This window comes from Zeus faber, assembly GCF_960531495.2.
Source record: "Zeus faber genome assembly, chromosome: 12".
NCBI lineage: Eukaryota > Metazoa > Chordata > Actinopteri > Zeiformes > Zeidae > Zeus > Zeus faber.
The window spans coordinates 26,646,445-26,661,721 of record NC_137196.1 but is presented as its reverse complement, the minus strand read 5'-3'; the positions used below and the strand labels follow the sequence as shown (position 1 = coordinate 26,661,721).

General features: G+C 46.0%; 1 protein-coding gene across 3 annotated transcripts in view; it reads left to right on the top strand.

Annotated features, from left to right (window-relative positions):
* The window catches only part of LOC307238228 (solute carrier family 12 member 7-like), a 37,256-nt gene extending 22,338 nt beyond the window's left edge, over positions 1–14,918 (top strand). For 2 of the 3 annotated variants that reach the window (XM_080011137.1, XM_080011138.1), the window contains 13 exons: positions 2,444–2,618; positions 2,786–2,904; positions 3,717–3,815; positions 4,381–4,500; positions 5,122–5,226; positions 5,620–5,788; positions 6,483–6,678; positions 7,817–7,986; positions 8,547–8,678; positions 8,828–8,935; positions 9,709–9,828; positions 11,603–11,775; positions 12,215–12,313. In XM_080011137.1, coding sequence (XP_079867263.1) covers positions 2,444–2,618; positions 2,786–2,904; positions 3,717–3,815; positions 4,381–4,500; positions 5,122–5,226; positions 5,620–5,788; positions 6,483–6,678; positions 7,817–7,986; positions 8,547–8,678; positions 8,828–8,935; positions 9,709–9,828; positions 11,603–11,775; positions 12,215–12,233 — 1,705 coding nt within the window. In that variant the 3' untranslated portion in view covers positions 12,234–12,313. Of the gene's footprint in view, positions 1–2,443; positions 2,619–2,785; positions 2,905–3,716; positions 3,816–4,380; positions 4,501–5,121; positions 5,227–5,619; positions 5,789–6,482; positions 6,679–7,816; positions 7,987–8,546; positions 8,679–8,827; positions 8,936–9,708; positions 9,829–11,602; positions 11,776–12,214; positions 12,314–13,213; positions 13,348–13,776 lie in introns of those variants that run through there. The other variant, XM_080011139.1, reaches the window with a different exon arrangement.
* The last annotated feature ends 359 nt before the right edge of the window (positions 14,919–15,277 follow it).

The window sequence follows — 15,277 nt, the reverse complement described above, 5'->3', positions numbered from 1 at the left end:
CATCTAATAAATGCCGGGGGCAAGAGCTGCGGCGCTCCACTCCCAAACAAAGCAAATAAAAGCAGTGTTTTTATTGTAGATATATTTAATTTACTCCGTTTCTCACTGCTACGTAGCAGATCGCAGAACGCTTCTTGGGATAAATGCCCCGATCGGCGCTCAAAGCAGGAAGTGGTGCGTTCAAGGCTAACTCAGAAAACTGTAATTCCCCCGTCGGCTACCACCACAAGTGTGACTTTTAGGGTATCTACTAGCTGTCTCTTTTTTCACCATTCATGTGTTTGCATGGTTTGGCACCCAGATGGAAGTTTGATTTTAAATTCATGCTATATGAGGCAATATGATCAAATATACTCGTTAAACAGAGGGAATTAGATAGCTCTTACATATGGAGAGTCCCCTTACCGTTTCGATGAATTACCACCTTGTATTTGTGGATAGAATCGGACTATGCGGTGCAATGTATTTTAATGTTCAGTTAAGGCTGTGTTGTCTCAGGCCTTTGATGTGAAATGATATAAAAACATAGTGTGCTGTGTGAACAACGTTGACTGTGTTGATCTACCTTGGAATCACTGGTCTGCATGAACAGATGCGCAGATGTTTGGGTGTTTGTCTTGTGACTTATCTGATATTAATGTTTAGTGTTTACTGTTCTGTTCACTGATTTTAAACAGTAACATCATGGAGCGGGAAAAGGGGGAATCCCAACAGCACTCCCAGCTAATCTACGTTATACAATTTGACTGGGTCCTGAAATAAACTAAAAGAAACCATTATGATTCAGAGATTCAAGATTTTAAAGGTTTATTTGTCACATACATGTTGCACAGGCAGTGTATTACAAACAAAAAAATATAGAAATAAAAATAGGAATAAAAAAATAAAAAGTAGGAGTATTTGAAAAAAATAAAAATCTTTATACAGCATTTAAGATATACCAACAATCAACCGCATAAAAGATGTATGTGTGTGTTTATGTACTTAGTGCCAGGTTTGTGAACTGAAAAAATGAATTAACAAGGAATACCAGGGAAGCACAAATGTGGGAAATATGCCAACAATCAACAACAGAAACTGCATGTTGTGTAATGTTTGCGAACTAAGAATAATAGAATGAATAATAAATATTGAGTAATATTAAATAAATTGTGTACAAGCATTCCAGTATTTATGAGGTGAGTTGTAGTTTGTGACAGAGTTCAATGTCCTTATGGCTTGGGGGAAGAAGCTCCAAGTCTCGCTGTTTTGGTTTTTTGGCTGCGGAGGCACCTGCCTGACCGCAGCCACTGGAACAGTCCCAGGTTGGGATGGTGGGGATCCTTAATGATCCTCTTAGCCCTGGTCGTGCGCTTTCTGGTGTATAATACTGTTTTTACACCAAAATTTGCGAGTTTTAAACCCTGTAAATCGCAAATTTTGGGCGATTGACACCTCTTTCTTTTCACGTTCGATGTCACAAACACGCCGGAAAAGGGGCGTGTCGTGGCTCCAGTGTGATGGGGAATAAAACAGCACAGGAGACGGCAATGTAAACAAACAACGACATAAAACTGTAAAACTTGGTAAAAAAAAAAAAAGAGTATTTTCAGCCGTTCAAAAAAATGGTATGGTTAGTGGAGGACCCAACACTACTGTAGTAGCAGCGTGGAGCATACATGCTGCCGGTGCACATTGAAGTATTGAAGTGGCGGTCATGCTAAGTTGTTGGCCAACTTCCATAAAATGAACAAAAGAACAGTGGAAGTGTTGAACCAAGGAAGTCAAAGGACAACAGTCATGTCCGAAACTTTAATTCCGTTGACACCTATTCATTTGGGTTCGCTAGAGGTCCCTAATGAACCCCTTAGAGATTTTTCTTTTGTTTGTTTTTTCCAAAGGGGTTTTCATTCTCACCTCCGGTTGCATTAAAGGATTGTGGACACACAAAGTGCAGCACACACACATTCCTGAGACTGTGATATATGAGGACAGGCTGTTGGCCTGGGGTGTGCCCCAGTTACACAATGGTTGACAAAGACGAGCAACTATCACCCCTGAAAGCTCAATGTAACAGACTTTGTGATTATATCTTGTGATTATCTGATAAGACACAAGTCAAACATATTCCCAGGGGCCTAATTGGGGTTGGCTATTTGTTATTGATTTAGGTTATCTATATATTTTACGTACTGCTGCAATGACGTAGCTTCTCCCAAGCCCCCTTGCCTTGTGTAAACACCTTGATTTGGATCAATAGGATAGTATCTAATTACCCATAGTTTCTAATTTAATTACCGGCGCAAGGAATTCTTCACACAGTGGCCACAGGGGCTTCTGGATATTGTCAAATATTACTCAAAACATCTATATCACTTAAACAAACCAAATTACGAGTCTGTGTGTGTGTGTGTGTGTGTGTGTGTGTGTGTGTGTGTGTGTGTTTGTGTGTGTTTTTTCACAGGTTTGGTGACTCTGTCCAGAAGAACATTGTGATCGGTACGCTGGCGTGGCCGTCACCCTGGGTGATCGTGATTGGCTCGTTCTTCTCCTGCTGCGGGGCAGGGCTTCAGAGCCTCACCGGCGCCCCCCGGCTGCTGCAGGCCATAGCGCGCGACGGCATCATCCCTTTCCTACAGGTGTGTGTTAATATTTACATACTTATGCTGGTTTCTTAATCATTATTTGGATAGACTTGTTAAGGACCAGGTTATAGTCTTTGATCAGGTATGACAGTGTTAATCGTCTCCCTCCAGCTAATTCTTGTTCATGTGTCTGAATCTCTCCCTCTCTCTCTCTGCCTCAGGTCTTTGGTCATGGGAAGTCCAACGGGGAGCCGACTTGGGCTCTGCTGCTGACAGTTGGGATCTGTGAGATAGGAATCCTAATCGCTTCTCTGGACGCAGTAGCCCCCATCCTCTCTATGTAAGCTCTACTGTGGCCCTCATCCTCTCTATGTTAGCTCTACTGTGGCCTCCATCTTCTCTATGTAAGCTCTACTGTGGCCCCCATCTTCTCTATGTAAGCTCTACTGTGGCCCCCGTCCGCTCTATGTAAGCTCTACTGTGGCCCCCATCCTTTCTATCTAAGCTCTAATGTGGCCCCCCTCCTCTCTATGTAAGCATTACTTTGGCCCTTATCCTCTATATATGTAAGCTTTTCGTTGGCCCCTATCCTCTATATGTTAGCTCTACAACGGTCCCCATCCTCTTTATGCAAGCTAAGCTTTTCCATGGCCCCCATCCTCTCTGTGTATTTAGCGTATTTAAGACTAGTGCAGGGCCCGTTCAAAACATGCCTGTTGGGAATGGGCTGCACCGTTGGGAACGGGCTGCACTGCAGACGTAATTGACTCAGTCGCAGAGCCCTGAAGCCCCACCCGTCTGCCGCGCAGAGCTGAGCAGCTTCTGTTCGCTTGTTTATTCAAAGTTTAATAAATATTACACATGTTGCGTTTTCAATTTCCACCAAATTCGACACTGCAAGTCCTTGGGTCCCCAGCAATAGACCCCCCAATGTGAAGCAGAACGGATGCACGGTTGTCAAGATAATTGAAGGACATACAGACAGACAAATTTATGGATACATTTGTGAATGTACTGATTAATTGTGTGTGTGTGTGTGTGTGTGTGTGTGTGTGTGTGTGTGTGTGTGTGTGTGTGTGTGTGTGTGTGTGTGTGTGTGTGTGTGTGTGTGTGTGTGTGTGTGTGTGTGTGTGTGTGTCCGCGTGTACTCAGGTTTTTCCTGATGTGCTATCTGTTTGTCAACCTGGCCTGCGCCGTCCAGACTTTGCTGCGGACCCCAAACTGGAGGCCGCGCTTCAAGTTCTACCACTGGTGAGATCAGCTCCTTAATCGATCATTTATCACAATGAATTACATTCGGCGTTGCGAAAATGGAAGTGAAAAGACAAAGCAAAACCAAGCAATAAGGGCTGAACAGTTAGCATGGACACATGAAAAAAACAACATAGGTTTTAATACACAACCTGCTGAAAGAAAATTGGAATAACCCCCCAAGGATTGTGTTCACTCACCAAAAGTAATTTGGCTTTGTGTGGCTGGAAAAAAAACCTTCTGCCACACGCTGTGTGTAGGAATGGCGGAACCGTGACCGCCTGCAGCTCTAACTGGTGTAAACATCCTGCACAGTTTTAAGATTAACTTCTTGCCTTGGCTGATGGCCAGAGCCGCTGTTTAACAAAAGCTCTAATCATATTAATAACCTCCACTGTGTGTGTGTGTGTGTGTGTGTGTGTGTGTGTGTGTGTGTGTGTGTGTGTGTGTGTGTGTGTGTGTGTGTGTGTGTGTGTGTGTGTGTGTGTCCGTGTCCGTGTGTGTGTGTGTGTGTGTGTGTGTGTCTGTGTGTGCCCGTGTGTGTGTGTCTGTGGTTGTGTCTCAGGACCCTGTCGTTTCTTGGGATGAGTTTGTGTGTCTCGCTCATGTTCATCTCCTCCTGGTACTACGCCCTGGTCGCCATGACGATCGCAGGCTGCATCTACAAGTACATAGAGTACCGAGGGTGGGTGTCAACATTGGATTGAAGATTTTCTTTTGTGAGATTCGTTTGCGACCTTTGCGCGAAACTGTCAATGACCAGTGACCAACAGGAAGTGAAGCAACGTCCTTGACCTCCTCTTCCCCTGCACGTCTGCTCTCCACCTGTCTCCAAAGTTATTAACTACTATGTCTGTTTCTAAAGACTGTTTTTTTTGCTCTAGATATAATACCTTAAAATCCATTTTCTCCGCACAGGGATCTATTAAGAGTCACTGTAAAATCCCAATCTGTGCTGAGGTCACAGATGGGACCAGTGCCTGTATTTTTTCAAGCGTCTCAAATTCGGAAATTGGTTCAAACTGACCCAAATTTCTCAAAATAGAGACGGGGATGCACGCGTTCTAAAAAAAATGCCTCTCGATATCATCATCATTTCCATTTTGCGGCTTTTTTGAGGCTGCCGAAAGCGACTATGTCAGATAGTGGTTAAACTCAATGGGAATGTAGTTTTAATATGTTTTTTTTTGCTGAATTGAACTCCTCCTTGGGCCTTTTACTTTTTTTCTAAAATAAACCCCCGTCTTTCGAAATGAAGTGTAAATATTGCGTAATCAGGAGGTTTTTTTGCGATTTGTGACAACAGGGCAGAGAAGGAGTGGGGCGACGGCATCCGGGGATTGTCTCTCAATGCCGCTCGCTATGCCCTCATCCGCCTGGAGGAGTCACCGCCACACACCAAAAACTGGCGGTGAGTCGCATATGTTGCCACATCAACCCCCCAAAATGACAAGTTCAAGTTTTTAGAACAGTGTCCTACTTGAGTCAGTTTAATTTAAGCATGTGATGCTTAAAACGTAATATTCTCATAGTCGCTCATATATGATGCATTTTTAACTGTACTAATTATATACATAAAATGAACTTAATTAGTCAAACATTGCATGCACATGTAATTTATATGTATTTCATTCCTTCCTCCAACAGTAACTGGAAAATGGAAGAAAAATCATTGAATTAAGTCAAATTTTTGCACCGGTCCAGTGGTGCAACATTTGTTTTGAGTGCTTTGTCTAAATGTCACGTTGGGCAACAACATAATCTCTGTGTCTCTTTCCCTCTCCCTCCCTCCCTCCCCCTCCAGACCCCAGCTCTTGGTGCTGTGCAAGTTGGATGCAGACCTGGGCGTGAAGCATCCCCGCCTCCTCTCCTTGACCACGCAGCTGAAAGCAGGAAAGGGTCTGACCATCGTCAGCTCCGTCCTGGAGGGAACCTACATGACCAGGGGGGGTGAAGCCAAGACTGGCGAACAGGTCAGGAGGTGGATGGGTGGATGGATGGATGGATGGATGGATGGATGGATGGGTAAGTAGATGGACGGATGGGTGGATAGATCGGTGAGTGGATGGATGGATGGATGGATGGATTCATGAATGTTTGGAGAATGGATGGATGGATGGATGGATTCATGGACCTTTGGATTGGTAGAAGGATGGATTCATGAAAGCGTTTGGAGGATGGATGGATGGGTGGATGGAAGGATGGGTGTACAGATAAATGGGTTGATAGATTAATGAATGTATGTGTAGGCAGATGAATGAAAGGATTTTGAGGATGGATGGATGAATGAAAGAAGGACGGATGACTGGACAGAATGGATGGATGGCTTGTTGATCGCAGGATGGACGGGCGAATAGAGAGATGATGTATTTATGGATGCATTGAAGGATGAAGGAGTAAAGCAAAATAATCAAAATTATTGGAGTAAAGTGTAGACAGAATCCCACCCACGAGGTCGTGGGTTCAGCCACCGCTAGCAAGGCCACCAATAGAATGAGCAAGGCAGAACTTCTCTTCATTGGAAAAGGAGACAGATCGAGAGGTGTTCGTTGTCATTCTGTCTTTCCTTCAGCAGTCCCTTCCCGTCTTGCTGATTTAACTGAAAAACCCTCCTCCCTGTCGTCACAGCAACACCGTCTCCTGACGGTCTGAGTTTGTCCCTTCCAGAAACTCAAGGCGGCCATGACGGCGGAGCGCACCAAGGGCTTCAGCCACGTGGTGGTGTCGTCCAACCTCCGAGACGGTTTTTCCCTCCTCATCCAGTCTGCGGGGCTCGGAGGGATGAAGCACAACGCCGTGCTGATGGCCTGGCCCGCCGGCTGGAGGCACTCGCAGGACTCCTACCCCTTCAAGAACTTCATAGGTGAGAATGAGCAGTGAGGGTTGAGGATGATTCACATTAACGCCGGGAAATATATTATAAATATATTTATTTATTTATTATTTATTATAATATCGATATCATGATGTGAGACTAGATATCGGCTGCGGTTGCGGTGATAGTAATATTGGGATATAGTTAAATGTTGTCTTTAAGGAAAGTAATGCAGTCATTACAGTAATGCAGTTTTCTGAGCCTCATTGACTGTTCTAGAGAAGAAGAAGAATCTTTAATTGTCACACAGCACACCACACTACAACACATGCACACACACACACACACACACACACATGCTTTGGATGGTTCTGCATTTAACCCATCCTTGGCCTATCCATCCTCCGGGGGCACAGCCAGGAGCAGTGGGCAGCATTCGTGGACGCGCCTGGGGACCTGGTGATGAGTGTCCATCGCTGGTCAGACGATGATGTGTGAATGTTTTTGGAGGAAACCTCATGTGAGCACGGGGAGGACATGCAAACTCCACACAGAAAGGCTCCTATTTGGGAGATAAGCCACCCGGAGCACGGTGCCAACAGCGCCCCAGGCAGCAATCGAACCCAGGACCTTCTTGCTATCGTTCCAATTTTAGTATATGTCCCACCGAAGTGGGACATATACGGTGGACATTCTATATGGGACATTCTAGCTTTTCTTATAGATGTTACTAGGTCCTAATATCCACATTTCTAATGATTGTTTCTCAAATATTTCTATTTATGATAACACCAATCATCACACCTGTTGTTACTGAATCCCAACTTCCTCCTTTTGTAATTGTTAAATTGGATATTTATGAGGATTCCAGGTCTGCTCAGATGGTGAAGAAGCGGCAGTGAAGGGCTACTTACACCACTCAACAACAACCTCTGTTCACTTCTTTTAAACGATTTTTGTCTGATTTTCAGCTTAATGCGTTCATACTTATCAGTCTACTTGTCTCTGTAAAGTCTGTATTTTGTCCAGTTTGTCGACCAAGACACGTTTCTGTCACATTGGGATGGACCACAAAGCTGCCGAATCTAAACCGGGACAATAAACATGATTTAATAAATGAATAAATGAATGAAAATGCTACTCTCTCTCTCTCTCTCTCTCTCTCTCTCTCTCTCTATCTCTCCAGAGACGGTGAGGGAGACCACCTCCGCCCACCAGGCCTTGTTGGTCGCTAAGAACATCGACCATTTCCCCGGGAACCAGGAGCGGCTGAAGGAGGGGACCATCGACGTGTGGTGGATCGTCCACGACGGAGGACTGCTGATGCTGCTGCCCTTCCTGCTGCGGCAGCACAAGGTGCGCGTGTGTGTGTGCGCGCGTGTGTGTGTGTGTGTGTGTCTCTGTCTGTCTGTCTGTCTGCCTGTCTGTCTGTCTGTCTGTCTGTCTGTCTGTCCGTGTGCGGGGAGAGAGTTTTAAAGTCCGCTCCTGTGCTGAGAGAACCTTTGAACAGCTGAGATAAAAATGCAGGCTGACCCGGTGAAGTGATTATTTATTATTTTAGAGGCGCTGGCTACACAGAGTCCGTTCACGCATGGATTCTCCAGTGATGTGATCAGCTGTTATATTGACAGAATGTTACAGGAGAAAAGGTGTTAATGGGATGTATTTCTTCTTGTTTTGTTCCTTGTGTTGGGGAGACTTTTCTTCATTTGCAGGCAACCCAGGGTGATGGCCCCCGTTTATGCACCACTTGGTCTTACACTCTCTTTCTCCCTCTCTCCCTCTCCCTCTCTCTCTCGCCTTCTGCGTCTCTCTCTCTCCCCCCCTCTCCCTCTCCCTCTCTCTCTCTCTCTATCTCTCTCTCCCTCTCCACCTCTGCCTCTCCATCCCTCCACCTCCACCTCTATCCCTCCCAGGTTTGGAGGAAGTGTAAGATGCGTATCTTCACTGTGGCCCAGCTGGACGACAACTCCATCCAGATGAAGAAAGACCTCCAGATGTTCCTCTACCACCTGCGGCTGGATGCAGAGGTGGAGGTGGTGGAGATGGTGAGGGGCCCTTCTGTCTTCACCATCCTATGCAGTATTCTTCAAGGATCATAGGATTGTCTGACATGAAAAAAACAGCTTTATTCACATAGCAGCTTTAAAAGAAAAGTTTCCAAAGTGCTTTAACCTGCTACCCCCCCCTTCCACAGAACGAACGCGACATCTCCGCCTTCACCTATGAGAAGACTCTGGTGATGGAGCAGAGGTCTCAGATGCTCAAACAGATGCAGCTGTCGCGCACGGAGAGGGAGAGGGAGGTAAAGTCCACAAAAAAAAGAAAAAAACAGGCTCAAGCCTAAACCGTCGGGCACGGCAGCGTGACGAGGGAGCGTTATAACGGAGCCCTCACACCAGTGTGGGGGGAAAATAACAACAAATAAAAAACATCGTAGACTTTTGAAAGCGCTCATTGAAGCTCGACCGCTCCAAGAGGGAGGTGGGTGGAGTAAAACGTGACCGGTCGGCTCTGCCTGTTCTGCACTGTCTGCTGGGCTCACACCAAGAGGCTCCTCGGTTCAACCCGTGCGGGGTTCACTTGGACCTGAGTTTCTTCCTCAAATAAAAGGGGAAAAGCCGGGTGGAGCCTCATCACTGCCAGATTCAGCGTGGGCGCAATGATTGGCGGAGGGTTACGGTCAGCGCTTGGGCCCCCGGGTGCTTTCAGGGCCCCGGACGTCACTGGTTGTGGCTCTGACCAAAGCTGCTGGACTCAATTTTCACCACATCTTGAGATTAGATGAGACTTGGTGTGACTGCCCTATTAACCCTGATATACTGTATATTATATATATATATATATACTGTTTATATGTATATATATATATATATATATATATATATATATATATATATATATATATATATATATATATATATATATATATATATATATATATATACTGTTTTGCATTCAGAGGTGTAGCATAGCGACTCAGTCTAATGAACGATAACTTGATGTTTTAACTTCCCCCTCCCGACTTGATGGTCGCGTTGTGATTGGACCCCCCCCCCATCCCCCCGGTGGTCTCAGATTCAAAGCATCACGAACGAGTCTCGCAGCTCCATTAAGAGGAAGAAGAAGCCGCCAGCGGTCGACGCCCCGTCCCTCAGCGCCCCGCCGGCCTGCAGGAAATGCGCGCAGGAGGACGAGGTAGCCGCGGCGACCGGGGTGGGGGGGCCGTCGACGCCACCGCTCCCGCCCCGTCTTAACGCTTCATTCCATCCCGTAACCGCATCCGGCTTCGTATTAAGGCGTCATCCCCTCCATCCCCATCCTCTCCTCCATCGACGGCTTGACGGAGCAAACTTCTCATTCTCCACCCCCAGCCCCCACCCCCCTCCCTCTGACGCACCACCCCTCTCTGAGCGTCTTTGGACCTGAAGGTTCTTGCTCTCCAGCTCTGTCCCTCTGAAGAACTGCTCCACAGCTTTCACAGTAGACGCTCATAGCCGCTTGATGTCTCCTCCCAAACGAGCTTCATGACGAGGAAGCCGTTGATGTTTCCTCTTCCCGCCATGTTAAAGGAAAACTCCACTGCCAAGCAGCACTCGACTTATTTGACAGATGGGAAGCGTGCTGGGAAGGACCACACGCGGCTGGTTTACCTGTTTATGGGTTATCTTCGGCAGGCTTTTCCCCCTGTTGTAATCTGGAGGTAAACGACAGCTCTACTGGAGGAGGGGCACCCCAGTGGAGTTTTCTCTTAATATGTTCGTTAAAATAACCCTAAAACTTCCGTCAAAGCCGGGGAGACCAGCTTTTTAAAATCCCACGCCGGGACACTGTGTTGACCACAGACCTGTATTTGCATTTTTCATTCTCATCCTTCACCATCACTGTCATTACGTTACATTGAGTTCTTACATGTCGTCACATAACATGGCATTTACATTTAATGTCAGCATATTGGTTTGGATTATTTAATACCTTAATTAAACTCATGTCGGCAATAAATGTAATTTGTTGCGCAGAAACAACAGTGTTGTCGACAACCATTCACCATTTACAATCATCCAAATATATAAACAGAAGAAAGCCGTGTTCAGTAATTAAATAAACACTACGCGTCGTTTCTATAAAAAGGCCAACGATGGATGCACAAAGAGAGTGTCTGTTGCTGAGGAAGGAAATAGTTTCAGTTTTTTATTTTAAAAACTTTTGCTCTTGTTTGAGGGAAAAAAAAAAGAAATTCAAGGTTTTGTGAACGGCCAAAACCGGCACTTTTTGCGTATTTCCGAAAATGTCCTCGGGCGTCAAGAGTGAAAATGTAGATGGTCCTTACGAAACCAGGAAATCTGGCCCCTCTAGTTAAAGCATATTGGCAACAACATTCTGCTTTGAACCAAAAAAAAAATTTATTTTGGAAAATGCAACAACAAGAGTTTTTGTGCTGAGAAGTGCGTCAGTTTTCACAAACCCCTGCGATGAACTTGTGCGATGAGAAGCATCCTCTCTGTTCTCTCATGTTTTATTAAAGGACAAAGCATTAATATAACCCCTCTGCCCCTTTTTTTAATCATCGTTTGGCAGCAGCGAGTTTTTCATTTATTTACTTATTTATTTCCTCACAGTGGCCTCATTATTCCTTGTTCTTTTATCATTGTCAACACTGTTTCTGTTAGAGGCCAAAAAAAAAAAAGACCACGCCCAGCCAATGAAAAGAAAGACAAAAGGCAGTTTTCGAGTGAATCGGATTCAATCTCCCCGAGTCACCTCGCCGCTTGGAAAAAACGGCAGAAAATTTGACAAAAAGAAAAATTTGACAAGAGAGGCAACATTTATTAGAAAATGGGGGGAAAAAATCTTGAAATTGGATGACATAACGTCTTAAAAAGAAGTACGCAAAAATCTTTACCCTTAAAATAAGGAAGGAGGTTGGCGGGCGTGGCACTCGGGGAGTAACGCGGCGTGTGTCGTCCGTCAGGCCCAGCTGATCCACGACCGCAACACGGCGTCCCACGCGGCCGCCAGCGACAAGGCGGCGCCCAGCACGCCGGAGCGCGTCCACATGACCTGGACCCGGGACAAGCTGATCAGCGAGAGGGCGAGGCAGAGAGAGGGCGGCATGGGAGTCAAGGACATCTTCAACATGAGACCGTGAGTACCAATGGGCTGGTTTGCCTTATTATGGGCTGGTTTGATCGCACAATAGAACCCTTTGTCTCCATAACTGACTTGATTGAACTTCGCCGGTCAACCCAACCAGCTTTTTTCCCGCTCTACTACGGCCATGTTTGTGCCATGTAGCTGTATGTTACTGACTGTTTACCCTCTGAGCCCTATTCCAGTCAGGTTTGTTTGTTTAGCCCGGTTACAGTCTCAAGGCGTCTTACTGGGTTAGCGCCGCCCTCAGAATAAAACCCTCGAATCATCCGTAGGAACGTAGTCGTAATAAGGTAACTCAAACTATTACGAGCCAGGACGTAGAAGTCTCAAAAATGTTGGCCCGGAGCAGTGAGTCACTTTCCGCGCTGGGAGGAGGAAAACCTGCACGACGCTCATCCTTGTTTCTGTTCTTGTTTTTGTTCCCCTACAGACAATGGGAAAACCTGTGAGTCACTTTTTCCTCTTGCCTCCGTGAGCTGTGCATGCGCTTTGTGTTTTTTTTTTTTTTTTTTTGTTTGGTTTTTTTTTTACAGGTGTGCACGCCCTCATCTGTGTGAGTCAGTGTCTTTCTGTCCGTTACCTTGGCAACCCGTTTGCCGCGTCCCGTGACCCCTGACCTTTCACGGCCTGCCTGTGTATTTGCTTTGCATGAGACTCTGGGATCGCCGAGATGCAACATGCTGATCGATGGCCATTGCATGTGCATGTACGTGCAATTCAAATGCTTTTAGATGCTTTTAGATGCATGTGCATGAAAAGGTGAAATTGGTCACTTTCATGTAAATGATGTTTATCAAAAATGATATTTAAGTCTTTGTGACCATTTTTTATATTTCAAAACTGCGTGAAACTGGATGCAAGTGAAAATGGAACCTAGGCTCAAACCGCTGAGAGAGTTTGAACCTAAAATACCCAAAATATCCGTGCAAATGCTCATAGATGCAACTATCACAACAGAAAAGCGTCAAACAACCACGTTCGAACAGCGGTCTCAGTGAAACTAGGATGCATTTTATGGACCTTAAATAGAACGGTACATGGGTTGGTTGTGATATCAGGTCTTTGTAGAGAGACTTTTTGGGAGAATTTTTGGGTGGGGAAGCCTGACCGTGGCGCTATTGGCAATGGTGCCGCCAGCCGAGGCGGTGCAGATAACCCGCCGCACCTCCTCCGAGTGTGCCCTCAGAGTTGACCTCTCTCAGGGCGTCATTGTTGAAATGCATGCTGGGACGTCAAAGTCCGTCCCGTCAGTCAAGTCACCGAACAGGTTGAGGGACAGTTTGAAACCGGACGAGGCAGGTTCACCAGAACCACAAGTCTGAGGTGCAGACGTGGATCAGCAGCCACGGTTCTCTCTACACCGCCCGACAACCATCCCAGTAACAGAGCGACGCGTTCACCCCTCACTCACAGCTGTGGTTCCGCCTAGAAACCGCTCCAACGTGCGGAGGATGCACACGGCCGTGAGGCTAAACGAGGCCGTGGTGAAAAAATCCAAGAACTCCCAACTGGTCCTGCTCAACATGCCCGGGCCGCCCAAAAACAAGGAGGGCGACGACAACTGTATCCTTTCTCCAGTCATCCATCGGTTTGAACACACTCAGATAAGTGCTGTTCTTATCTGACTTATATTTTCCGAGCCCCCCTCCTTAAAATTTGAGGGAATACTCTGAACCCTCTCTCTCTCTCGCTCTCTCCCTCTCTCTCTCTCTCTCTCTCTCTCTCTCTCTCTCTCTCTCTCTCTCTCTCTCTCTCTCTCTCTCTCTCTCTCGCGCCCAAACAATAACAATACATTCCCCAAATCATTGCCAGTGCACCTTGCCCCAATGTTGGAAAGACAAAAAACACACATTATAGTTCAGTATGAGATTCAGAAACTTAAAATAAATTATTTCACATTAATATTTAAATGTCAGGCCTTAAATATAGTTAGTTAACAGTTATACCGTGTGTATTCGTGGGGAGTTTCCTGAACCCGAGGGCGTGGCTCAGACATGGAGTTCCTGGAGGTTCTGATGGAAGGTCTTGACCGCGTCCTGTTAGTCCGCGGTGGAGGACGGGAGGTCATCACCATCTACTCCTAGCGCCGGGAGGCCGCGGGCCGGAGCGGAGAACGGCTGCGTTTCCCAGAGAAGGAACTACACCCGCCGCTGGAGGGCGGGGGGGGGGGGGGTGGACAGCTGGACCCGCCGCTCTGCGTTCCCCAAAAAGCTCGGCGCCGGTGAAGAGACGGAAGCCGGGCTGCCCCCCGTCTGGGGGCGGGGGACTCCCACACGGCGGCTTCTCCACAACGTCAGCCACTTCAAGGGGGCTCAGCCGCGTGGCTGTGGGCCTTTCCTCACACCATCGTCATCGTCATCACCACCATGAAGTGTTCTTAAAGGGACGCTCACATTTCAAGTTTTCCTTTTAGTTTCAACTCGGACCAAAGTCGTTTGCCCTGGAGATCAACCGTCCAACGAGGGATGATCTCCAGGGCAAAGGACGAATGACGACTGCTAAGAAGCCATGTATTTGTTGAAGTGTGATTAGTGTTGTATTCAGTATTTTTTTACCACTACATGAAAAGTACGTAATGTTGGAAAAGAACATTTAATGAAAGAAAAGTCCAAGCGAGGGGTTGAGTTCCCACAATGCTTTGCACTCCAGGTCTCAGCGCTTGATGCTGAGCTCCATCTGTATATTAACTCTCTGCAATGTAAACATGTACAAAAGCCAACTGTCCACCTTTAAAAGAAAAAAAAGTTCAGTTTCCAAAAAAGAAAATCACGCCACCGGAGGAAAAATGAATCTGCATAGACCTTCGCATTTTAGCAAATCGTAGTTTTGTCAGGTTTTGGTTTCATCTTGTTTATTCTTTTCCTTTTTGGCCTTGGTGTTTTTCGTTCTCAATAACGTTCGATGATCATTTAAAATCGTTGTTTTGAAAAAATGTGGGGTTTTTTTCTGTTTTTTTTTTGTTTTTTTTTGCATTTCCCTTTCCTGGGTTTTAAAAACATGGAATAACACAGAACCTCCTGTGCTCTGTATGTACCGGACGGTGTTGCTATCATGTTTTCATGTTAATATAATACTGTGGAGGCTCCTCCTTTTCTCCACCCGCTACCTGTACTGTGACATTAAAGGGATTGTTTTTCTAACGGCCTCATTTCTCCCAATTTGTCATGAACCACGAGTCAAGTCTGCCCTCAAAACCACAGACTTACGTGTGCCCCAGTCGGCCCCAGTTTGTGCTTTTGACCGTAGGACAAGCAAAAAGGGTCCAACCCTTTGAAATCACGCGTCTTCTCTCATAATGTCATAATAACCGAAATGTCAAATAACACACACGTCATGAATAATTGTCCATTTCATGTGATGCTGTCTCCTGGACAGTTTTTTTAATTTTCTTTCCTTTTCCACTAGAGGGCGTAAAAAATACATAATTTCAACAGAGAAACTGCACCGTGGAGCCATCTTCCCTGATAATGAACATATTATAGTTAATTAACAC